The sequence below is a fragment of the Bubalus kerabau genome, chromosome 17, assembly GCF_029407905.1.
Source record: "Bubalus kerabau isolate K-KA32 ecotype Philippines breed swamp buffalo chromosome 17, PCC_UOA_SB_1v2, whole genome shotgun sequence".
NCBI lineage: Eukaryota > Metazoa > Chordata > Mammalia > Artiodactyla > Bovidae > Bubalus > Bubalus kerabau.
In genome coordinates this window covers 58509925-58535338 of record NC_073640.1, presented here as the reverse complement: position 1 = coordinate 58535338, position 25414 = coordinate 58509925, and the positions used below count along the sequence as shown (strand labels likewise).

Below are 25414 nucleotides of genomic sequence, written 5' to 3'. Positions count from 1 at the left end.
GCGAGGAAGATGGTGCGAGGAGGCGGGGGCCAGCTCTCAAAACCAGGACCCCTGCCTGGGGTGTCTGCGTGGAGGCACATACCTGGTGGGGCAGCCCACCCCCATGCCCTCTGCTGGGGGCTCCTCTGCTTGGGCCAAGGAAAGGCCTCTGTGGGTGCTGCGGTGCTGCGGCCCGTCCCAGGCCCCCGACCTCTGTGCTTACGGGCGGATCAGAGGAGTCCTAGCCCGAGTGGGGGGGCAGGGGGTGGGGCCAGCTCAGAGCCGCAGAGGGGGAGCCAGGGAGGATGGCCAGGCAGGACGGCTGGGCTGCAGCCCAAGCAGGCTGGAGAGGAGACAGCGGTGGCGGAGGAGAGACACGGGGGGAGGGGGCGCGGAGACAGAGCCTGGGGGCCAGGAGATGCGGAAAGATGGGGACACAGTCGAGGGAACAAAGAAATGGGGAGAAAGTGATGACGAGGGCAGGGGCGGAAGGATGAGAGACAGGGGTCCCTGGTTCCCCCTGAGATGAAGTCTCAGCATGCGGGGGCACACATGAGATAACTCTTCCCCACCAAGAGACCTGGGGTGCATTCCAGATGGAATAAAATTTAGGAGAGGCAGATCCAGAGAGCGCCAATGGGCTAAGGGCTGGACCCAGCGGTCCAGGGACAGCCAGGTGCCAAACCCTCCCTCCTCCTCGTTTCCTCATGAGACTGCGGCCAGAAGGACCAGCCTAGACAATTCGGGCTCCATTCTGGTTCTTTATTGCCCCTCAAGAGCTCCTGAATTCCCCCCTGTACAATGCCTGTCTCTGGGAGGAGGGGAGAAGGCTCCACCCAGTCAAACCCAGCTGGCAGGAAGACAAGGGCCACACCAAATTCTGCTGGAGGAACCCACACCTCGAATTTGGTCCAGCCACTCTAAGGCACTTGAGTTCCCTGAGGGAGACCAGTGGCAGAGAGATCAAAGAGTCAAGCCCAGGGCCTGCAGCTGACAAAATACCCACAGCAACACAGGCCACACCAGGCCCATCTGGGAAATGGGCTCATGGACTCTTCTGACAGGTGGGGCTCACTGGGTTGGCCCAAGTCTTTGGGTCGGAGGGTTCACTGGAGGCAACTGCAGTGGTTTTACAGGGCCATGGGTCAACCCCAGTGCTTCGGCTGGAGGAATCAAGGGGAGCAAACCGAGTCTTATTTTTAGAGCCATGAGTCAAACCGTCTCTCTTAGCAAGAGGGGCACTGGACCAAACCAAGTCCTTGCAAAGAACAGTAAGTCAAACACAATCCATCATGGTGGCCAAAGGGCCAAACCAAGTCCTTTTGGAGAGGCGCTGGCCAGCAGATCTGAATGAGTCCCTTCCAGGGAAACGATGAACTTCAACTTCAGTTCCAAGTAAGTGGAGGACCAGACAGACTCGGCCAGACCAAGCTCAGACGCTGATGGTGCGGAAGACGGTGAAGCCCGACAGGGCGGTGCTGACCAGCACCCCGGGGCACTGCGGGTGCCAGTGCAGCTCCTTCAGGTCTGTTTCGCCCTGGTGCACGAACAGCAGCTGCTGGGGGAGGTCCGCCAGCCCCGGGTCCGTCTCCGCGTCACCAGCCTCGGGGTCCCGCTCCACGGCCAGGTCCCACTGTGTAATCTGGTTGTCCGCACCTGAGGCTGCAAAGACCCCACTGTCCTGGGGGTGCCACTCGACGGAGGTCACGGGGGCCACGTGCTGCTTGAAGGTGGCCACTGGGGAGCCAGACTATGGGAAGATGGGAGTCAGGGTGTCCGAGTCCCTCAGCCTGACTCCAGGGGTGACCCAGGCAGAGCCCCCCACCCCTCTCCAGCCTTAGGGTTCAGCCAGACCTTCACCCCTCCAGCCCCCAAAGACCCAGGGTCTCTGAAAGGGATGGAGGGCAGAGTACAGCTGATAATAAAGGGGTAGTGCCCCAGGGACTGGGAGTTGTGGCTTCACCTGCAAAGAAGCCCCTCCCAGCTCCAGGTCACAACTCCCCAACCCCTGCTCCTACCTGGGCCTGCTTCCGCCTCCTTCCCTGTAAAAGGAAGGTGTGGGGGACTCCCTGGTGGTTAAGACTCTGAGCTTCCAATACAGGGGGAGCCAGTTCAAACCCTGACTGGCTGGGGAACTAAGATTCCACATGACATGCAGCCAAAATAAATACATAAAATTGGGTCTTTGAAACAAATTTTTAAAAGTAAATTAAAAAAAATTAAAATGTCCCCCCACTTCCCCTGCCCAGAAGGCTGGGTTTTCTAAGTGCTCTCCCCAGTGATTCTAGAAATCCTTAATGGGGGCACAGGCACGACTCCCAGGCTTGAGAGAGAGCAGATGCAAAGAAAAGCACTTTTACTAAAAGCACAGCTGCTGGGGGGGATCGGCATGTCTCTAACTTGGAGGGGTGGTTCCAACGTTTCAACCTGGCCCTGCGATCCACCTGTCCATGCACCTGCCTGGGAGGGGGAAGGGGGCTGGAATCCACGTCAAGAAGCTTCCCCAGGGCTGATTCTGTAGAACTCAGTACACTGGAGGGGGAGTAAAAAGATGATCCTGGGAAGGCCCAGAGGTGTATGGAGTCATGGCTTTGTCCAGGGGGAGGCCTGGAGCTCCTCTCAGCTCCGCAGAGTCACCACAAAGCTGGGCGATTACATCCTATCTCTTCCCATCCCTCTAGGCCTCCACGCCTGCTCCCAGCATGACTGAGCTGAGCTCTGTTCTCAGCTGACCCTATGAAATCCACCTACAATCCCTGAGCCCTTGAGCCCCTGGGCAGCATGGCCGGTGCACGGCTCCCCTTGGGCAGATGGGAGTTGTAGTCTCTGCTCGGCCCAGCCCTGTTCCTCCAGTCAACTCTCCAGATGGTAGAGGGAGCGACCCCACAGCAGCCCCAAGCGTTCCTGACCCCGATTCCTCATCAGTATCCCAGTTCTGATGGGATCCCAGTTCTGATGGCAGGGCCTTGCCAGCTCTGGCGTATAAGCCATCTCAGAAGGGAAAACCCACAAATCCTAGTGGCCGCTGGAAGCTCTTCCCGCCCCAGGGGTCCGGCTGGGACGGTACCTTGAACTGCCGCAGGTCCCAGACCTTGAGGGCTCCGTCATCCCCGCCACTGAGCAGGAAGGGCTCCCGGCGGTTCCAGTTGATGACGTTGATGTCCCCGTCGTGGGCGGTGGCGGTGGTGAGCATGCAGGCCTTGCTGGGGGCTGCCCGGATGTCCCAGATGCGGATAGAGGCGTCAGCTGAGCAGGAGGCAAACACCTGGACGGGGCAGAGTCGGAGGGACCCCGGTGGACCCCGCTCCATCCTGGAGACCGGGGACCAGTGGTGGGCCGGCCCCTCCTGCCCCGCGCCGTCACTTGGACCTGCCCCCGGCCCCCTCCTTCCCGCCAAGACCCTGGAGTCCAGACCCCCCAGCCCTTCCTTACTGTGTCCTCGGTTGGGGACCACTGCAGGTCCTCCACGGAGCGTGTGTGGCCCACAAATGGCCGCTGGTCCACGTGCCAGGAGCCCCCGTCCGTTGGCGTCCAGAGGTGGATGTTCTTCTGACAGTCACCGGTCAGCAGGCGCCCTGGGAAAGGCAGTCGGGACTCCTGACCTCGTCACACTCAGCCAGCTGTGGCTCACCAGATCCCATTCCCACCCACCCCCGGGACTCACCGGGCACGCGAGGGGACCAGTCGAGGGCAAAGCCCTCGCCCATGTGGCCAGAGAAGGCGAAGATGGGCTTCACACGGGTCTGCTCATCCCGGAGGAAGGTGGCCAGGGCTTGGGGGTCATCCACCACTTGCAGGAGTCGCCGCAGCGCAAACACTTCCACCTGGCCCTTCTCTGACCACACCCCAGCCACCGGCTCCTCACCCAGCCACGACACCTGCAAGGTAGGGAGGAGGGGAGGGGAGGGGAGCAGGACAGGAGGCACAGCGTGACGACGACAGCCCTTTCATCCCTGAGAACCAGAGCTGCCTCCCACCCAGGCCTGGGACTTCAACTCCCAGAAACCTTTGCGAGAATAGGCTTACAACTTGAAGACCGGCTTGGTCTCCAGGACAACTCCCCCCACTGTGGTACAGATGATGGCGGAGGGATGACAGAACTCCTGAATTCCCAAGAACTGAGCCCCCGGAAATCTGTTCAGACTCCTGGTCTCTGGAACTGTTTAAGTCTAGGCAGGTCCCAGGCCCCAGTCTCTGGATCTCTCTGCCTGTGTACCTTTGCTCACTAGGAGATCCTGTTCAGCCTCAAGGTTTCCAGTAGCCCCTAGCCCTGACCTCTCTCAACTCCAGGCTCACATCAAACTGTTTATAGACGCCCCAAGGCCAAAGCCAAGTTCCTAATTGCCCACTGCCACCTACCCCTCCCTGGAGGTCGCCACCTTGGGCTCACTGCTTGCCTCTCCTTCCTCACACTGTGCCTCACTTCCACCCAAAACGCCACCACGTCCAATCCTTTCTCGGTAGCTCTGCTGTAATCACTCAGGCTACTACTGAAGTCACCCTTCCCTGCATTCCTGTCCTGGCCCCCTCACAGGACCCTGTCCTTCTGCCCTGGCCTCCCTGCGGTCTATTCTCAATACAGCACACAGAGGGATCCCTTTAAAACACAAGTCAGATCCCATCCACTCTTTGCTCTAAACCCTCCAGTGACTCCCAGTTTCTCCCTACATAAAAGCCAAGTCCTTACAATGGCCCACAAAGCCCTAAACAATCTGTCTCCTCCGTGCCCACCCACCAAACCCTGTCACTCTCCCCCTCATCCATTCAGCACTGTTCTCCCCAACTTCCCTCAAAACTCCTCAATCAGTTTGCCCCAGGGCCTTTGCACTTGTTAGTCCCTTGCTGGGAAGCCTCTTCTCACAGATATCCTTGCTTCACTTCCTCACTTCCTGTGGGTCTCTGTTCAAAGGGCACCTTATCAGTGAATGCTCCCTTGACCACACTGTTTAAACTAGCAACCCCAGGGGCTTCTGGAATCTGCCTTTGCAGTGCAAGGGACACTGTTCCGATCCCTGGTCTGGGAAGATCCCACATGCCTCAGGGCAACTAAGCCCATGCTCCATAGCTACTGAGCTAGTGCTGTAGAGCCCGACAGCGTCAACTACTGAGCCCACCCGATGTAACTACCGAAGCCCTTGCACCATAGAGCCTGTGCACCGCAACAGGAGACACCACTGCCAACGAGAAGCCCGAGCATTGAAACGCATAGTCTCTGCTTGCTGCAACTAGAGAAAGCCAGAGTGCAGCAACAAAGACCCATTACAGCTAAAAAACTAACTAACTAAATAAAACAGCAAGCCCATTCCAGAAGACCCTAACTCCCTTAGTTTTATTTTTCTCTGCAACACTTAGAACCTTTGGACATTACACATATGCTTAGTTTCTTATCCCCCGTCTCACTGGCATGTAAGTTTCATGGAGCCAGAGACCTTTTGCTCCCTGTTAACTCCCCAGGTCTAAAATAGTATCTGAAACATAGTAATACCTCAACAGAAACACTTCTCAAAAACTATGGGCTCAGCACTGCTCCAAGCACTATTGCATAGAGCATCTAGTTCAATTCTCACATCGACCTGATTAGAAGGAGCTATAACTCCGAATCACAAAAGTGACCCCACAGCCCAGGACACTCCCTGAGCAATAACAGAAAACACAAAGATCTCATGTTACTGCCAAGTGCTGTTTCTAGACCCCAGAAATCACCGTATTTCAGTTACTGAAATAAGGGTACTGGCTATTCCATTTTATCTTCACATCAGCCCCACCAAGTAAGTTTGGTAACTCTCACCATTCTACAGAAGAGGAAAACCTTTTTAAAAAAACATCCCCATGGCATCTAGAACATAGTGACAACGATCACAATTAACACATAAGTAATTAAAAAAACTATGTGCCAAGTGCTCTTCTTAAAGCTGAAGGGCATGGACGTGGGGGGTGGTGTGCTACAGAGTACACAGGGCAGGCTCCTGGGGCTGCATTTACCCGAACTCTGTTGATGCCTCCATAGTGGGGCACCATGGCCAGCTCCAGCTGAGGCTTCCGCTCTTCTTCATCCTCTTCGTCATCCTCCTCCTCCTCCTCGTCGTCGCTGCCCTCGGATGGTGGGGGCTTTGTCCCATGCAGATTGTGCATCCGAAGCATCATCAATCTGGGGAAGGTGTGGGAGGAATTTGGCACCGGATGGCGGGATCCTTAGGAAGGAGGGAGGGAGGAGGTTGGAAACCCCGACTTCTAGGTCCTGAGGAAGAGGAAGCTGGAGGCTCAGACACCCCTAGCGCTGTAAAGCCTCAGTTCTTACCTGTTGCTTTGGGCGCTCTCGGCCTGCGTCCCAGCACACAGGTAAAGAGTAAGAGGAAGCTCAGTCCGGTTGTCTCCCAGGTGATCCCGGACTATGTCGAAGCTGAGACAGGGCGCGCCTGGGAATGGAAGGAGGGATGGGAAAATTAGGATTGGACAGCGGGTTCTCGGCCCTCTTGAGTGTGATGTCAATCCCCTTAAATCCTAATTTCTCTTTCAAACAGCCTCTTAAGTTAAAGATTCAGGATCAGCTCCCCTCAGGACCCAAGATTCCAGTCTCTTCCTTCGAGAGGACCCAGGATGCCGGGTGCCCAGACCTACCAGTCTGTGCTCGGTGGTACAGCACGTAGGCCTCCTCGTCCATGACCAGCTCCTCTCCTTCGCGCAGCGGCGGTCCCCGGCCAGGTAGGTAGACCTGAGCCTGGCCCTTGGACCCTGTTTCTTGGGATTCGGTCTCCATAGACTCCCCAGGTTCACACGTGCGCCGCCGACCCTTGCGCGCCGCCATCTTCGGAGCCTCTAGCCGCTGGCGCGAGGTAACAGCGTCACTTCTGGGTTGCGTTTTCCCTTCTTAGGAGGATCCGCCCTACTGCGCGGTTACCTTGGAAACCTCCTGGTTCACCAATTAGGGCGATGGGGAGAGGGCGAAGAACTAAGAAAATAGCATCCTGGCTTGGCTACCAAGGCCTGTAGATCCGAGGCAACTGTACCCTTCCCGTGACTTTGGGGCGCTCTTCCGCAGAGCGGCGGCAAGGCCTCCTGGGAGTTGTAGTTCTGCAGGAGGCCGGTTTGCCCCATCAACTATACAGGCACTCCAGACCCGGATTCCATCTTCCACCTTTGACTCCCAATGCTTTCTTACTTAATTATTCGTGTATGCACATAAGAGCTTTTACTGGCAAGGAGACTAGGTTTCTGCTCCCCGAGGATCTATAAAGCCGATTTCTTTTCCCCTCCTTGTTATGAAGGCTTTAATTTACTTCAAAATGCTTAAGTGTAGGCAGGATGATATGTATAAATTAGTTCGTTGGATCTACCCTCTAGGGGTAGTCAGTTGCCTAACCAGGCGTTCACGGTGAAGCCCTGGTCAGCAAGCACTTAATCAGAAAGTCCACTCTCTAGAGGCAGCTACTACAAGTGCTTCCGCTCTTTTTATTGCCCTTCAACACCAGAGATTTGGCTAATTGGCATAATGAAATGTTAGAAATAGATTCTCATTGGTGAGATTAACAGAATTCAAGATATGTGAATGGGCTAGGATATAATAGACACTCACCTCCCTTGCATGAACATGATATTAAGAACCTAGCAAGCCTCATTGCTTGTTGCCATAGGAATGGTACTCTAGACTGATCCTAAAATGTTATGATCCCAGATCTTTCTTGAGTCTCTGACCCCTCTTCTCCTGCCCCCCCCTTCTCAGCTCACCCCAGCTTTTTTGGCCTAGCTGGGTAGTTTGTGGGATCTTAGTTCCCCAACCAGGGTTCAAACCCTTGCAGGGGAAAGGCAAAGTCCTAACCACTGACCGTCAGGGAATTCTCTCTGCCCTTCTCTTCTTAGGGTCTTTTCTCACCGCTTCTTTCTGGGTCTTTATTAGCCACCTCCCTCCAGAATTTCTGTTCTTGCTGAAATTCTCTTTCTGCCCCCTCTTCCTCTGTAGGACTTTTCTCGATTTCTGTTTCCTCCACAGAAGTTTGAAGGGGACTAAGAGAAAGACACGGTACTCACATTGGGCTTGAGGAGGCATAAAAACATGGTTTATTCCAAACACTGCAATGTGGTACAGGAGAGAGGGAAAAGAGGTTGGTAGTGAGTGTGGACTCCCAGACTCCTCCCTTCCACAACCCAGCTCCAGACCCGGCTGGAGATCTGGGAGGTGGAGGTTTTGGGGCGGGTTGGGGGGGGGAGGGGTGGTTCTGCTGCGTCTTTACTGAAAGGGTTGGATTTGGAGAGGATATGGCCGGTGGCACCTGGGGCTGGTCGTGGGAAGTTTTGGCTTGATGGAGGTTGGGATCAACGCTGGGGCAGTAGAGGCGGGGCTTCGTTGGGGGGCGTGTCCTAGGACAAAAGAGGGGAAAGCTACTGAGGGCGGAAAAGGAGAAGGGGGTGTCACGGTTTGACGTCGAGGGTCACAGTCTGGTCGGGGCACAGTCTGGGGCTCGGGTCACAGTTTGGGGTCAGGGGTCACAGTCTGGGGTCGGATGACCATTTTCAGGGGTCGGAAGTCACAGTCTGGGGTCAGGGGTTTCTGTGTGGCGGGGCCAAGGTCTGGGGTCACAGTTTGGCGAACGCGTCTCACAGTTTAGAGTCCCAATGGATGAAAGGTTAAAAACGGGCTTCCCCGGAGGCGTGCCTGGGGGGCCGGGGAGCTGCACAGTGATGTGGGGGCCACGGCCCCGGGCGTGGGGGTGGGACGCGGGCGTGGCGTGACCCCGCCACCTCCCGCCCCATCTGGTGACGTTAAAAAGCCCTTGTCGGGTTAAAAAAAAAAAGTCCAGTGGGCTCTGAGACCCCCGCCCCCTTGCTCCCAGGCTGGGTGAGATTTGAGGGACCAAATCCCCTCCGGTTTGAAGTGCCCCCCATAGCGAGGGGCGCAGGACGCTGCTCCAGGCGGGGTCCGGCCAGTTCTATTTTCATTTCCAACACTCGCGGGTCCTGTCCACCCCGCGTGCCCCCTCGGGCTGTGGCCTGCGCTGACCAAGGGGGCGGCGGGGCCTCCCAGGCCGCGTCATACCTCGGACTCGAGGCTGGAGAAGTGCGCCGAGCCCCGGCGGGTACCCAGGTCCCCGCCCCGGTGTCTCCGGTGGGACGCGGCGGGCAGCTGCGGCCCCCAGTGAGCGGCGTGCGGGCACCGGCGCGCGTGGCGGGAGGGCCCGGTTAGCCTGCGCGCGGGGACGGCGCGGGGACACGAGCTGAGGTCCTCGAGCGATCGCGAGGTGGGCGCGGGCGGCGGGAGGTCCCAGCCCCCGGCGGCGCGCCGGTGCCGGTGGTGGTGCGGCGCGGCGGCGGGCGCGCGGTGTGAGGCCCGTGGGCGGTGAGGGTGCGGCCGCGGGCACCCGCAGCGGGCCCGGCGCCGGTGCGGGGGCCCCGCGGCCCAGGGCGGGGGCGGCGGCGCCCACCAGCCGCCGTCCAGGCCGTCGTGCGAGCAGCTGAGATGGCGCGGCGGCGGCAGCAGCTCCAGGCTGGCGCAGTGGCGACAGTGCCAGGCAGCGGGGCCGCTGCGCGGGGGCAGATAGTCCCAGCTGCCGGCGCGCCAGCCCCCGAGCTTGTCGACCGACCAGTAGCGGCCCGGCGGCGGCCCGAGGCGCTCGGCATATGGGTAGGGGAAGTCGGCGAACCACCAGGGCTCTAGGCCGCCCAGCGACGCGCCGCCCAGGCTCTCCGAGTCCTCCGAGTCCGACGGCGACGGCTCGAGGTCAAGGTAAGGGCAGGGGGGCGGCGCGGCGCGGCAAGGGGGAGGCGCGGCCTGGGCTCCAGTGCCCGCGGCCCCCGCGCCGCCCGCGCCCCCAGCGCCGGGACCCAGCAGAGGCTGGCTCTCGGGGTCCGAGCGCGGCCAGCGCGTGGGCGCCGGAGGGCTCTCGTCCTCGAAGGCCAGGCGGCAGAGCGGCGGCCCGACGGCGGTGGCCGCGGCGGCAGGGGGCGCGGGTGGCGACGGGAAGCCGGGGAAGGCGCCGGCGGGGGGCTCGGCCGGCTCCTTGTCGCGCACGATGGCGAAGTAGGAGGGCGGCGGCTTCTGTGGCGGCTGCGTGGTCGGTGGAGACAGCGGGCGCCCAGTCGCGCCCCTGGGCGCCGCGCGCGCCTCGCCCACGCCCAGGCCCTGCGGCTCGATGGGGCCGTAGTAGCGGTGGAAGCCGTCGGCCAAGCCCGTGCCGCCGGGCGGCCCCGCACCTTTGGGGCGGCGCCAGCGATCCACGGCTGCGCGCTCGCGCGGCACGAAGGGCGCTGGGCCAGGCGGGGGCCTCGCTGCCGGGTATGCGGGGCTGGGCAGCGGCTGCGGCGGCGGCGGTGGTTTGGCGGGCGGCGGCGCAGCCTCTGCGCTGCAGCAACTGTACATTCCCTGTAGGGGCCGCGGGAGGAGCCGGGTCAGCGCAGGATGCTGGGGACCACCTGCCTTCCCTCCGACCCTCCCTCCTCTCCCGCACCCGACCTCCCTAGCTGCCTTCCACTTGTCGCCATCCCTGCCAGTTTCTTCCTTTCTCTCCGCCTCCGCCCCCCTCTCTCCCCCGTACCCTGGAGAAGGCCAGCAGGAAATCCATGCGGTGGGTGGGCCCCAGGCAATGCCGAAGGCGCCAGTACACCAGGTGCTCCCAGGCGAAGACCAGCAGGGAGAGGCCCATGGCCACCAGGAGCATGTAGAAGACGCCCGCCATGTTGTCAATGTCCAGCTTGCTGCTCATCACCTCGATCTTGTCATTGTGGCAGATTCCTGAGAGCCACAGCCGTTCCAGCATCTCGATCTCATCTGGGGACAGGCGGGTGGGCTGTCACTTTCCATGGGCACCCTCTGAGGATCCTCTTCTCTGATATGAAAGTCTAGGCCCTCAGACCCTTCCCCCCACCACCTTTCCCCAGGACCCAGGGGTCTTTGCCTCCCCTCCTCCACTTTCCCTCCCCCGCCCCCAGGCATCTCTGCCTGCAGCCGCACCATCCCCCAGGAACTGCAGCAGTGCCAGGTCAATGGGCCGCTTCCAGCGGGAACCCTTGTGCAAGGCGATGCCATAGCCTGTGGTGGCAAAGACCTTGCCCGAGCCGATGGTGACGAGCTTGCAGCCCTCATCTTTGCGGGCCATGTAGTTGAGCACAGCCGCGTCATAGATGAAGGCGTCCAGCTTCCTGCGGGCAGGGGCATGAAAGGCAGAGTCAGTCCCACCCAGATGCCCAGATGGCCAGCCCAGAGCCCCGCTAACTCCTAACCTCCAACTGCTCCAGATCCTAACTGGTGGTGAACTCCTCAGCAAGCCACTGCACCTTTTTGTGCCTCAGTTTAAACATCTGTCCAATGGGGACAGCAGCAACACTCTCCCTTCCAAGGTTGTCGCACAGATAGCCCTGGGAGCAAAGCAAGTGCTGGAGAAATGTTAGCTGTGAGTGTTAATGAGATAACTACTTGTTCAGTCTCTACTGGAACCTTCCAAAAGAAGGTTCTACGTACGCCTCTGTTTTATTTATTTTAAAATTGTATTTATTTAAATATTTATTTATTTGACTGCGCTGGGTCTTTGTTGTTGTCACTCAGTCGTATCTGACCTTTTGCAACCCCATGGACTGCAGCACGCCAGGCTTCCCTGTCCTTCACCATCTCCCAGAGTGTGCTCAAACTCATGTCCATTGAGTCGATGATGCCATCCAACCATCTCATTCTCTGTCACCTTCTTCTCCTCCTGCCCTCAATCCTCGTCCTGTGCTAATAGGGAACTAGTTGGATCTAGTTCCCTGACCTGGGCCCCCTGCATTGGGAGCCTGGAGTCCTAGTCACTGGACCAGCAGGGAAGTTCCCTACTCCTCCATCTTAAAGAGGAGGGCTGAAGCTCAGAAAGGAGAATCATACAAATAATAATAATGTTAATGATGACTTTTGTTGTGCCACGCATTCTTCTAGCTACTATAATAACTCAATTCTGTCAACATTCCTGTGAGGTAGAAACCATCATCTCCGTTATTCAGACCAGGAAACGCAGGCCCAGACATGTGTCTTAATTTGCTTGGATTCTCCCTAGGCCCTGATTTCTACAATTTGGTGGGACTTCAAGCACAGATTCTGAGTTAGTAGTTCTCAGAGATGAATACGCTGTGGCACTTGCCGCACGTCACTTCCTGCCCACCTGCTGCCATTTTGCGTTTACTTCTGTGATGATCTGATTAATTTCAGCCTCTCCCACCAGACCGCAAGAGCCTCTAGGATAGAGTCCAAGACCCATCACATTCCAGGCTGTGACCCAGCAGTTCCTGACACAAACAAGGTGGCGGTTATATTTGTGGGATAAATGAAAGAATGATAAAGGAATGCAAACTTCTGTGGATTACACACCATGTAATTATCCTGCAACATAAGACAACTGCTCTCAATCTGACCTATGAAGATGTCCAGGGTGTCTTAAGGAGAAAAAAAAAATCTAGTCCCGGTATCCTAGATAGAACAGAGTTCCATAGTTATTTCCTGGGGTGAAATTTTGGTCATCTTAACTGTAGACACCAGATTAGTTCTCAGAAAGAGGAATCTGTTTTGTATAGTCCAACACTGTCCAAAAGAACATTCTGGGATGCTGGAAATGTCCCATCTGCACTGTCCAACATGGCTGCCACCAGCCCCCTGTGGCTCCGGAGCACTTGAAATGTGACCAGTACAACAGAGGGATGGAACTTTAAATGATATTTATTTATTTAGTTTTGGTTGCTGCAGCGTGTGGGATCTTAGTTCCCCAACCCGGGATCAAACCTGCACCCGCTGCAATGGAAGCATGGAGTTTTAACCACTGGACCACCAGGGAAGTCCCAAATTATATTTAATGTTAGTTAGTTCAAATTTCCCCTTCATGGATCACAGCCTTGTGGCACAGGGGCTTGAAAGGTCTGTATAGTCAAAGCTATGGTTTTTCCAGTAGTCATGTACGAATGTGAGAGCTGGACCATAAAAAAGGCTGAACGCCGAAAAACTGGTACTTCCAAATTGTGGTGCTGGAGAAGACTCTTGAGAGTCCCTTGGACTGCAAGGAGATCAAACCAGTCAATTTTAAAAGAAATCAACCCTGAATATTCATTGGAAGGACTGATGCTGAAGTTGAAGCTCCAATACTTTGGCCACCTGATGCAAAGAGCCAACTCACTGCAAAAGACACGGATGCTGGGAAAGATTGAAAGCAAAAGGAGAAGAGGGCGGCAGAGGATGAGATGGTTGGATGGCATCACCGGCTTTATGGACATGAGTTTGAGTAAACCCCGGGAGATGGTGAAGGACAGGGAAACCTGGTGTGTTGTAGTTCATGAGGTCGCAGAGTGGGACACGACTGAGCGACTGAACAACAACTGGTGGTATAGTGGTTAAGAATCCTCCTTCCAATGCAGGGGATATGGGTTCAGTCCCTGGCTGGGGAACTACGATCCCATATGCCTTAAAGACAAAAATAAATAAATATTTTTTTTAATTTGAAAAAAAAAAAAGAGGACCCAAATGAATGAATTCAGACTGGTTCAGGACCAGCATTCTGGGTGCCAGTCCCTGGAGCTAAGAGGTAAGATTTAGTTAATAGGGAAAAAATGCAAAGAGGCTTTCCTCCACGGCCAAAGCAAGAGAACAGTGTGTACTTTTAGTGAGGAATTTATAAAGAGGTGTGTGCATACGTGGTTTAATTGATCTGGAAAAAAATGAAAAATAATGCTTCCTTTAGGGAATGGAGACTTGATGTTTCCTTTTTGGCCCTTCTAATGTGAGTGAGAAATTGAACCTTTCTCATGGGCTAGGCTTCCAGAACTGACTGGGAGGAGAAGCTGTGTTTCTTTATTTCTTTTTAAGAAATGCAGTTCCTTTCTCTCCCCGTGAGGTTGCTTGCCCTCAGCAGTAGGGCAAGCACACATTTGGTGTGTGAGCCAGGCAAAGCCACGCGAGGCTGCCAATGCCCTTGAATCTCTCTATAAGGATGGAATTTTCTAGTGTTGTCCACAGCGGTGGCTATTTGAACTCCAATTTTAATTAAACTTTAAAATTCTAAAGTCACACCAACTACACCTCCAGTGATCAAGAGCTGTTGGCTACCATATCGGACTGCCCAGGTTTAGCACATTTGCATCATCACAGAAAGGGCTCTAGGAAAGCGCTGCTCTACACACGTGTCCATCTGGCGTCCAGACTAGAATGGAAACTCCGGGAGAGCAGAGACTTCCATTTGCTCACTGCTATACCCTGAGTGCCTAGCCCAGTGCCTGGTGCGAAAAGACTGTTCTATCTTATATCTTTATGTGTGCTCACCCCACAGGCTATAGCCCGTCAGGCTCCTCTGTCCAGGGGATTTTCCCCGGCAAGAGTACTGAAATAGGTAGCCATTTCCTTCTCCACAGGATCTTCCCAACCAGGGATCGAATCCGCATCTTTTGCAATGCATGCGGATTCTTTTCCGCTGAGCCACTGGTTTCCCAAAAGAAGTCCTTAATAAACATTTACTGGATGAATGAATGAATGAATGGACAAGTGCCTTTTAACTTTTATATCATTAGGGGTATCTTGTCAGAAGCATCGTGACTCATTATTTGGTTTCTTTCTTGGTCCTCTCTATATTAAAAGCATATATATATATATATATATAGTATGTACACATATACATGTACATATTCATATATATATAGGGGCTTCCCAGGTGGCACCAGTGGTAAAGAACCCACCTACCAATGCAGGAGACATAAAAGACACGGGTTCGATTCCTGGGTCGGGAAGATTCCCTGGAGAGGGAAATGGCAACCCACTCCCGTATTCTTGCCTGGAGAATGCTATGGACAGAACAGCCTAGTGGGCTACAGTCCATGGGGTCACCAAGAGTTGGACAGGAGTGAAGCGACTTAGCACGCACACATGCATTCATATATATATATAGAGAGAGAGACAGGAAAAAAGACTAAAAAATACTGACCTTGGGGATCCCCCAATACAAATGGTCCAGACAGCCCAGCCCACAGTGAAGTCTATAGTTAAAACCCTGCTCATGCACTCACAGGTGCACCGCTTCCAGAGTTTTGGATGCCTACTCCCAAATATGAACTGACTACCAGAGGTTACTAGACACCAGATAAAGCCTCTAACAAAATTAAAGATAGAAAGAGGGACTCCCCTGGCAGTCCAATGGTTAGGACTCCACGCATCCACTGCAGAGGGCCCAGGTTCAATCCCGAGTCAGGGAACTAAGATCTCATAAGCCATGCCACACGGCCAAATAAACAAATAGGAGGGAGAACTTGGAGGAATCATTATACAGAGAGAAAATGTTAAAAAAAACAAAACTCAGCAACTATCATTAATGTCATCAGAAAAGCAAGACAAGATACTGCAACTTTGAACCATTATGAAGTCGGATACTACAGGGACTTCCCTGGTGGTGCAGTGTATAAGGATGGGCTGCTCACGCAGGAGACACAGAATCGATCCCTGACCTGGCAAGATCCCACGTGCTGCTGGGCAACTAATAAGCCTGGGAGCCACAACTGCTGAGCCCACAGGCCACAACTGAGCGTTGCATGCCACCACAAAGATCGAAGACCCCACGTCATGAAGAGCTAAGACGCGGTGCAGCCAAACAAATCAATACTTGTAAAAGTCTGTATTTGACTCTCCAAGCTATATGGATGTATAACTCTGATAGAAACTGAATGAAAAATTAGAAAAAAATGTTTAAAGGAACACTGAGGAGAAAAAGAATTCAGCAGAGGCAGGAAATCTGAGCAAGAGGTGACAGAGAGAAACACAGGGGGATCCTTTGTGGATCCACCAAGCTTCTGGGTAAGGGGCAGAGGAGGAAGAGTCTGGGTTTCTCACTGGGTGAGTGAGGTTATATAGTGCAGTGGTTGAGAAGCTGGGCTGAGAATCAGACTGCTAGGGTTCAAATCCCAACTCTTCCCCTCAGCAGAATTGTAGGGTCTTACCATATATTCTCATCTATAGAATGAGAACAATAATATTCACCTATAAAGAGTTATAGCTGAGCACTGAAGAACTGATGCTTTCGAACTGTGGTGCTGGAAAAGACTCTTGAGAGTCCCTTGGACTGCAAGGAGATCAAACCAGTCCATCCTAAAGGAAACCAGCCCTGAATATTCACTGGAAGGACTAATGTTGAAACTGAAGCTCTAATGCTTTGGCCACTTGATGCGAAGAGCAGACTCACTGGCAAAGACCTTCATGCTGGGAAAGATGGAGAGCAAGAAGAGAAGTAGGTGGCAGAGGATGAGATGGTTGGCTGGCATCATCGACTCAGTGGACATGAGTTTGAGCAAACTCCAAGAGATAGTGAAGGACAGGGAAGCCTGGTGGGTGCAGTCCATGGGGTTGCAAAGAGTCAGACCCGACTGAGCGACTGAACAACAAATGAAAAGTTATGGGTTGAACTGTCTTCCCCTGAAATTCATAACATTGAAGTCCTATCCCAGTGCCTCTGAATGTGATCTTAGTTGGAGAAAGGGTCTCTACAGTGGTGATTAAGTTAAAATGAGGTCACTAAAGTGGGCCCTGAATGGTATTCTTCTATGAAGGAGGAATTTGAATACAGGGATATGCACAAAGGGAAGATGACATGAAAAGACACAGAAAGGGACTTTCCTCGTGATCCACTGGTGAAGAATCTGCGTAGCAATGCAAGGGACACGGGTTCAATCCCTGGTCAGAGGACTAATATCCCACATGCCTTGGAGCAACTAAGCCTACACACTGAAACTACTGAGTCCTCGAGCTACAACTAAAGACTCCACGAGCCACAGCGAAAGATCTCACATGACACAACTAAGATGCAACACAGCCCCCCCCCCCAAAAAAAGAAAATGAATAAAAGACACAGGCAGAAGAGGGCCATCTATGAGGCCATCCACGAGGCCAGGGAGATGGGCCTGGAATGGGTCCTTCCTTTACAGCCAAGCAGGATTTCTAGCCTCCAGCACTGTGAGATGATAAATTTTTGTTACGGCAGTCCTAGCAAACCAATTGGAGAAGGCAATGGCACCCCACTCCAGTACTCTTGCCTGGAAAATCCCATGGACGGAGGAGCCTGGTAGGCTGCAGTCCCTGGGGTCACTAAGAGTCGGACATGACTGAGCGACTTCCCTTTCACTTTTCACTTTCATGCATTGGAGAAGGAAATGGCAACCCACTCCAGTGTTACTGCCTGGAGCATCCCAGGGATGGGGGAGCCTGGTGGGCTGCCGTCTATGGGGTCGCACAGAGTCGGACATGACTGACGTGACTTAGCAGCAGCAGCAAACCAATAACGGACTTAAATGAATTAGAACTTGATGTAGAATAAACACTATAGTACATTAAAAAGATACAGGAATGATGCCAAGCCTTGGCAAGGATGTGGAAGAAATGGAACTTTCCTACACTGCCGATGAGAGTGTAAATTGGTACAACCACTTTGGAAAATGTCTGGCAATATCTTTTGAAGCTAAGCAGACACCACTATATGATCCAGCAGGTCCACTCATGGGAATTTACTGAAAGACAATGAACGTGTATGTCCTCCAAACACCTGTACAGGAATGTTCATAGTAGGATAGTCACAATGGCCAACGCTGGAAACACACAAATGTTCACCAATCAGGAGAATGGAAGGATTCTGATATACTCCTGTGTTGGTATACTCAACAGAATGGAGTGCAATGAACACACTTGGTAGTAGCATTGGACAAAGCAAGCTAGACACAAAACTATTATACACACTGTTTGATTCTATTTATGTGATATTCAGAATGAAACAAAACTAATTTACACTGATAATCTATGGAGACTAGGTCAGAGGGGGACTAGAAATGTTCCATACCTTAACCTGAGTGTGGAAACATGAATGTATAGATGATCAATGACCTTCACACTTAAGATTTGTGCATTTGTGTATGGCAGGATGTAAATGGGTGCAGCCACTATGCAGAAAAAGTATAGAGCTCAGTTGGTAAAGAATCCTCCAGCAATGCAGGAGACGCCGCTTCGATTCCTGGGTCAGGAAGATCTGCTGGAGGAGGAACAGGCTTCCCACTCCAGTATTTTCAGGCTTCCCTGGTGGCTCAGCTGGTAAAGAATCCTCCTGCAATGAGGGAGGACCTGTTTTTAATCCCTGGGTTGGGAAGATCCCTGAAGAAGGGAAAGGCTACCCACTCCAGTATTGTGGCCTGGAGAATTCCATGGACTGTATAGTCCATAGGGTCGCAAAGAGTAGGACACGACTGAGCGATTTTCAGTCATGAAATCTATTTTCACGACTTTACATGTGAAATCGATTTTCAGTTGTGAAATTTTAGCGAAATCTAAAAATAGAGTTACTATGTGATCCAGCAATCCCACTCTTGAGCATATATCTGGGAAAGACAAAAATTCTAATTCGAAAAGACACATGCATCCCAGTGTTCACAGCAGCACCATTCACAAGAGCCAAGACACGGAAACCACCTGAATGCCTGTTGACAGATGAGACAGATGAATGGATAAAGAAAACATGGTATGTCTATATATTATATATATACACATATATGTAAATACAATGGGATCTTGTTATTTGTTCGCTAAGTTGTGTCTGACTCTTTGCCATGGACTGCAGCCCACCAGACTCCTCTGTCCATGGGATTTCCCAGGCAGGAATACTGGAGTAGGTTGCTATTTCCTTCTCCAGGAGATCGTCCCAAGCCAGACATTGAACCTCTGTCTCCTACATTGGCAGGCAGATTCTTTACCCATCAGGGAAGCGCACAATGGAATACTACCTGGTCATAAAGGAGAATGAAATAATGCCATTTGCAGCAATATGGATGGAACCTAGAGATTATCATTCTAAATGAAGTAACTCAGAGAGAGGCAAATATTATGTGATATCACTTATATGTGGAATCTAAAAAATATTACACATAAACTTATTAAAATAGAAACAGACTCACAGACATAGAAAGCAAACTTATGATTACCAAAGGGGAAAAGGGGGAGGGAGAAATTAGGAGTTTGGGATTAGCAGATATACTATATATAAAATAGATCAACAACAATGGTCTACTGTATAGCACAAAGAAATGTAGTCAGTATTTTATAATAAACTATAGTAAAGAATTTGGAATATATATATGTATATACATACATACATACGTATTATTTTGCGGTATACCTGAAACTAACATAACATTGGAAATCAACTATACTTCAGTAATAATAATATTAAAAGATCTGTGCATGTTACATCTCAATTTTAAAAAAGATGCAATATAAAAAGACCCAGGATGAAGCCTCAAGCTATTCTTACTTATGAAGGGCTGAGACTGTGGCTGACATTTAGATGAAAAGAAAAATACAGGTAACCCTCATCCTCTGAACTCAGGGGTGGGATAGATTTGGATTCCTTTTCTTGAGATGGGGTTGTTCTCCCTTGCTGGTCACACTTTCACTGCTCTCCAAAACTCAGAAACCAAGCAGATTGAGGACGCAGGGCTTCCCGCTACCCAATTCTTGCTCTCTAAACGTAAGGATGAAATTGACTGGAAATGTGAGGGATCCCTGTGGAAGTACAAGAGAAGAGGAAGGCGATTCTGCCTCTCGAAGAAGGGCACCTTGTGCTCGGGAAAGTAGGGATTGGTGAGCAGAGCCTGGGAAAGCTGCCCTACTTTGCAGAAGCGAGGTAGAGGATCTGGAATTCCCAGGGGCCTTCCCGGAGGGAGGAGCCGAGGAGGAAGAAGTGGAAGAGGGAAGGGGGGAGAAATGAGTCAGCTGGCTGGCTGGGGAGGATACTCGGGGGGTGAGTAAGGCAGTGAAGAAGTCCCGGGGGGTGGGGAGGTGGCCAGAGCCCTTGTATGTGTCATGTTCATAACCTTCACTAAGAAACTTTCCTCATTTAGATGATGTACACCCAGGCCGACCAATTCGGCAGCTACAAGCCCCTGTGGCTGTTTTGAGCACTTGAATTGAGAGGTGTGGTGTGTAAAATGCACCTGCATGCGTGCTACGTTGCTTCAGTCGTGTCCTACTCTTTGCCGCCCCATGGATTGTCGCCCACCATGCTCCTCTGTCCATGGGATTCTCCAGGCAAGAATACTAGAGTGGGTTGCCATGCCCTCCTCCAGGGGATCTTCCCAACCCAGGGATCGAACCCATGCCTCTTGTGTCTCCTGTGCTGGCAGACAGTTCTTTACCACTGGCGCTACCTGGGAAGCCCGGGGTCTAAAGGCACCTAGACGCTAAGGGGCAGGAAACTAGATGACATCTGGGGATCATGGCAAGTAAAGGAAGGAATTAAGAAGTGGAAGAAGTACCGGGAAAGGGACTTCCCTGGTGGTCCAGGGGTTGACTCCGTGGTTCCAAGGCAGGGGGCCCATGGGTTTGACCCCTGGTCAGGGAACTAAGATCCCACATACCCTATGGCACAGCCAAAAAAAAAAAAAAAAAATTAAGGGAAGTACCAGGAAAGATGAGGAGGAGGAAGAGAAGAAAAAAGAAAACAGAGAGGAAAGGAAGGAAACCACAGAAGAGGTAAAAAACAGAGCTCAAGAACGCCACTGTGACTGCCACTAGCCAGATGTGATTGACTCTGAATTGAGATAAGAGATGGGCTGTGATTATAAAATCTGAAACACCCACCCTGCCCCCTGCCAAAAAAGTAAAACATCTCAAGGGTTTTTTTGGCCGCACCTTGCAGCTTGTGAGATTTTAGTTCCCCAACCAGGGATCGAACCTGGGACCTTGGCAGTGCAAGCACAAAGTCCTAACCACTGGACCGCCAGGGAATTCCTCATCATTAATTTCGATATTACATACTGAAATGATAATCTGTTGGAGCTACTGCGTTAAATACAATGTACCATTCGAATTAATGTCACCTGTTTCTTTTAGTGTGACTCCTGGAGACAATTACAGAACATATGTGGATCTACTGTACAACACAGGGAACTATATTCAGTATCTTGTAATAGCCTATAATGGAAAAGAATCTGAAAAGAATATATATTTAATTTATATATATATATATAACTGAATCACTTTGCTATACATCTGAAACACTGTAAATTTAAAAATGTTTACTTCAATTAAATTTAAAAATGCTTCATTAATGAAAAAAAAATCATTCATCCACAATTAAAAAAAAAAAAAAAAGAAAATTAGGGACTTCCCTGGCAGTCCAAGACTTCGCCCTGCTGCACAGGGTGCCGGTTCATTCCCTGGTCCGGGAGCCATGGTCCCACATGCCTCATGGCCAAAAAAGCAAAACTTAAAACAGAAGCGATATTGTAATAAATTCAATAAAGACTATATAAAAACGGTCCACATCAAAAAAAAATCTTAAAATATATATAAATGTGTGTGTGTGTGTGTGTGTGTGTCTCCCCAGCTCTGCTCTAGGAAAAAAAGGATTGAGGAAATGCCTTGAAATATGAATAAGGAGGGGGAAAGGAGAGAGCTTCACTTTTTTTCATTTTTGACTGTGAGCCTTGTGGGATTTTAGTTCCTTCAGCAGGGATTGAACCCTGTTTCTGGGCAGTAAGAACACTGAGTCCTAACCATGGACCGCCATGGAATTCCCAAGATCTTCACCTTTTACATTATTATTTTTAACAATGTGCAAGTGTTACGCAAATAAAACCTTTAAACATAAGCAGGAAAGAGATATGGGAAGGGGAATGTTTGTTCATGAAACTTGGGAATGTGAAGTCAAAAGGTGCCATATACAGAGAAAGGGGGTGTCCTCCAGGCAGGAAGCCCTGGGGAAGGGGCTGAGGGGGTCCATCAGGCATCACAGCTAAAGGGAAGGCAGGAGGAAGCGTGTTCTGGAAAGGAGTGTGAGACTTTGTAGCCCACAGGTTCCTGGGTGTCTTTAAGAACCTTCAGGAAATAGGGAAGTGGCAGCTTGGAGAACCACGTGACAATTAGAATCCAGACACAGAGATAGGGACTTCTTTGGTGGTCCAGTGGCTCAATTAGAATCTAGACACAGAGGTAGGGACTAGGTGGGACCTGGGTTCGATGCCTGGTAGGAAACAAGATCCCATATGCCGCATCTAAGACCCAGTGCAGCCAAATAAATAAATATTAAAAAAAAAATGACAGCCGGGTAAAAAAGATCCAGTTACTCTAAGTGGCCCCTTCAGGGATCAGCAGTGTGGGCCTGAGGGAAGGTGTCTGGAGGGCAGTATAGTGTGTGTGTGTGTTAGTCGCTCAGTCGTGTCCAACTCTTTGCAGCCCCATGGATTCTATCCTGCCAGGCTTCTCTGTCCATGGAATTCTCTAGGCAAGAATACTGGAGTTGGTAGCCATTCCCTTCTCCAAGGGATCGTCCCCTGTGGAATCGAACCGAAGTCTCCTGCATCGCAGGCAAATTCTTTACCGTCTGAGCCACCAGGGAAGCCCGGAGGGCAGTTTAGCTTCTGCCTAACTGGTCCCTCTAATCCCCACCCGGCTTCATTCTCCACTTGGCAGCCAAGGGGAACATTTACAAACAGAAATCTAATTACATGGCTCCCTTAAAGTCCCCCTTTCCCATGGCTTCTCACTGGCCTTCAAATAAGGCCCAGCCCTAACCTCAGCCTCAGGGATCACACCCTATGTCCTACTCTCGTCTACCCTTTAAACTGAACTCTCCACCCTTCAGCCATGCTTGCCTTCTTGCTGTTACTTTTTTTTTGTTAAAAATTTTTTGCCTTTCCGCCCAGCATGCCAGATCTTAGTTCCCCCGACAGGGATCGAACCCATGTCCCTTATACTGGAAGAATGGAGTCTTAACCACTGGACTACCAGGGAAGTCCCCCTGCTTGTCCTCTGAGAAGCCAAGACCACTCCTGGCTCAGACCTTCTGCACAACCTGTTCCCTTTGCCTGCAAGGTTCTGCCTTCATAAGTCCACCTGGCTAAGAAGGCGTCCCTCACCTCCTTCTGGGCTCTCCAGAGGTGAGCCCAGTCACCTCCCCCGTCACTTTCTGCAATGATCACACTGATTTTTCTGCTTGCATGTTTCTTGTTCATTTCCTGCCTCTAGACTGTAAGCTCCCTGGGGGCAGGAACTGTGATCAACATGTTTGTTCACTGCCTGGATGGAGTCGGGACTAAGGAAATAAATTCATGCTGAATAACTAAATCAATGAGAAACAGGGAGAGAGAGTCATTATGCTCAGCTTTGTTGTAACCTTGGACCGCTCTTTGGAGCCAGAACTTAACTTTTCCCTATGATTTGGGAAACTGATGTTAAAAGGAAAAATCCAAGTATTGATTCCAATGAGTTCAGATCTAACGATGATGATGATAGTAAGAATAATAACAGCAGACACCTACAGTGTGTCCTGCACTGTTCTAAGTGTTTTGCATGGATTAACTAATAATAACTACTATAACAATTCTTATTAAAAAAAACTTATGGGTTATTCCTATTTTACAAGGAGGAAACAGGCTCAGAGAGGTTGAGTAACTTGCCCAAGGTCACACAGCCAAGAACGGACAAAGCCAGGATCTGAACTCTGGCAGCCTGGACCCCAAATCCATAATCACTGGATCCTTAAAAATATCCTAAGGGGTTCATTCCTACCCTCAATGACCTCTGACCTCCAAGCTGACCCACCCTGGCCTGACCACTGAGGCTGACAAATGACCCTGACCCCTTGCCAGCTCCGAGCCTCCTCAGGACCCCCAGCAGCCACACCCCTCCCCGCACCTCCCGGCCCCCAGTCTGCGCTGACCCTGCCTTGAGCTGAGTGAGCGCTTCCTCTACGCGGGGCTGGTTGTAGCGCACCATGTAACTGTGCATGTCGGGGTAGTTGCTGCGGATGTTCTTTTCCGTGGACCCGTTGGGCACCGTCCCAAACTTCAGGGGTGGGTACTGCTCCTGGGGCCGCTGGAACTGGGGCAGAATGGGGAGATATTAGAGTGCCCCCCCAGGGGCCATCTGGGTCAAGGATGTCCTCAACCAGCCTCTCCATTTTGGGGGCCACCGGTAGATGCCCCAGTCCAGAAGTGGTTCTCACACTGGCTCACGGTGACCCCCAGTAGGAAGCACTACTCTTCACCCATCACATATGTTCACAGTTATCAGTACACGTGCCCGCAAGTAGGTATACATACACGTACGCATACACAATCAGGAGTTATGTTGAAACATTTAATCCCCAGTATGGCCTGATCATGATCTAATTAGAAAAGGCCCCTGATGGGTCAGGCATTAACCCTTAACTTGCTGGATCATGGGAGGTCCCAGGGTAGGGGCTGGCATGGCACAGGCTAGGGGCAGTTGCTAAGAGTTACCAATCTGTTCAGAAATAGTTCACCATTTTTTTTTTTTTTTTGCCTTACCACATGGTACATGGGATCTTAGTTCCCTGACGGGGGATCGAACCCACATGCCCAGAAGTGGAAGTGCCGAGTCTCAACCCCTGGCCTGCCAGGGAAGTCCCAATGGTGCACTGTTTTAAGAACACACTGGTGTGCTGGCTTGATGTCTGGTGTATATATGACTAAAACAGAAGCTCCCCTCAACCATACTCACCCTGATTACAGAAAATACAATCAAACATATTTTCTAGTCTATTCCATTCCGTTAAAAAAAAAAAAGTTTGTCATAATTCATGGAGTGGGTCACGACGCCCAGTTAACCACGTTAGTCTCAAAGTGCGCTGTGTGGACCACCTGTCCCCTGAACAAACTGTGATCCGTGGTGAGGTAAGTACAGAAACTGAGAGAGTAAGCGTTTCAAGTTATCTCAGAGAATAATTTTGTGCCTAAGAAATAAAATGTGGGTTGGAATTTTGCATGTCTTGGTTTTAAATTTTATTTTACTTTTCCAGTCATTCCTTTCTATTTTATTTTATACAAGAGTCAGTCTCTACTGGATTAGACATGTCAAAAATTAGCCCTTCATCACAGTTTGAGGGAAGCACTGATCTAGAATATTCCTTGTGGCACTATGGCCCCTAGAATATTTGGGGATACTATTTTCTCCTTAGAATATTTAAATAAATTGTGAAACATAACCTTTTCCCTCCAGAATATTCCATTCTAGTACTCTAGAACTCTTTCTGGGAAAAAAAACCCCATCTGCCACCTCCAACCCCAGCCCATTCCCTCCCTCCCCAAACACACACACCTTTCGGTCACTGAGCCCAGACACAGTGTCCACGTACTCCTCCTGGATCATGAAGGCAGCCAGGTTGGCTGTGTAGCTGGCGAGAAAGATGACAGCGAAGAAGGCCCACACCAACACCATGATTTTGCTGGTGGTCCCCCGGGGGTTCTCCACGGGCACCGAGTTGTTGAACACCAGGGCCCAGAGCAGCCAGATGGATTTCCCAATGGTGAAGGTTGAGCCACCAGGGCCTGCAGGGGGCCAGGAGGAGGACATGGACCCCACATCCCTTCTGCTCAATGAGGGAGAGCAGAGAGGACTACAATTCCCAGTGGCCCCTGAGGCCCCCTGCTACCTCAGGAGACCACAGCTCTTTCC

At 51.7% G+C, this 25414-nt stretch overlaps 2 protein-coding genes and 1 non-coding gene across 3 annotated transcripts in view; all 3 read right to left on the bottom strand.

Annotated features, from left to right (window-relative positions):
- Positions 1–727: 727 nt before the first annotated feature.
- On the bottom strand, positions 728–7010 carry GRWD1 (glutamate rich WD repeat containing 1). The gene is made up of 7 exons (XM_055553069.1): positions 6598–7010; positions 6278–6395; positions 5962–6127; positions 3644–3857; positions 3412–3554; positions 3047–3244; positions 728–1729 (listed from the first exon to the last, which is right to left on the bottom strand). Exons 1-7 carry the CDS (start codon positions 6782–6784, stop codon positions 1412–1414), a joined length of 1344 nt encoding a protein of 447 aa, XP_055409044.1. The 5' UTR covers positions 6785–7010; the 3' UTR covers positions 728–1411.
- A 1994-nt stretch (positions 7011–9004) lies between these two features.
- Positions 9005–25414, bottom strand: part of GRIN2D (glutamate ionotropic receptor NMDA type subunit 2D) — a 29833-nt gene continuing 13423 nt past the window's right edge. Inside the window, exons 8-12 of the mRNA XM_055551570.1 lie at positions 25058–25287; positions 23658–23818; positions 10922–11109; positions 10506–10738; positions 9005–10333 (exon numbers count right to left, since the gene is read on the bottom strand). Coding sequence (XP_055407545.1) covers positions 9005–10333; positions 10506–10738; positions 10922–11109; positions 23658–23818; positions 25058–25287 — 2141 coding nt within the window. The remainder of the gene's footprint in view (positions 10334–10505; positions 10739–10921; positions 11110–23657; positions 23819–25057; positions 25288–25414) is intronic.
- TRNAA-UGC (transfer RNA alanine (anticodon UGC)) lies at positions 20649–20721 on the bottom strand. Its single transcript has one exon. It is a non-coding gene; the product is annotated as a tRNA-Ala (tRNA).

Bases quoted from the DNA above. Each gene is read 5' to 3' on its own strand.
- GRWD1 (XM_055553069.1), bottom strand. From the start codon at position 6,784: ATGGCGGCGCGCAAGGGTCGGCGGCGCACGTGTGAACCTGGGGAGTCT. The intron at 3,858-5,961 runs GTAAATGCAGCC...CCTACCTTGCAG, and splicing joins GAGGCATCAACAGAGTTCGG to GTGTCGTGGCTGGGTGAGGA. The intron at 1,730-3,046 runs GTACCGTCCCAG...ATCTTCCCATAG, and splicing joins GGGACCTGCGGCAGTTCAAG to TCTGGCTCCCCAGTGGCCAC.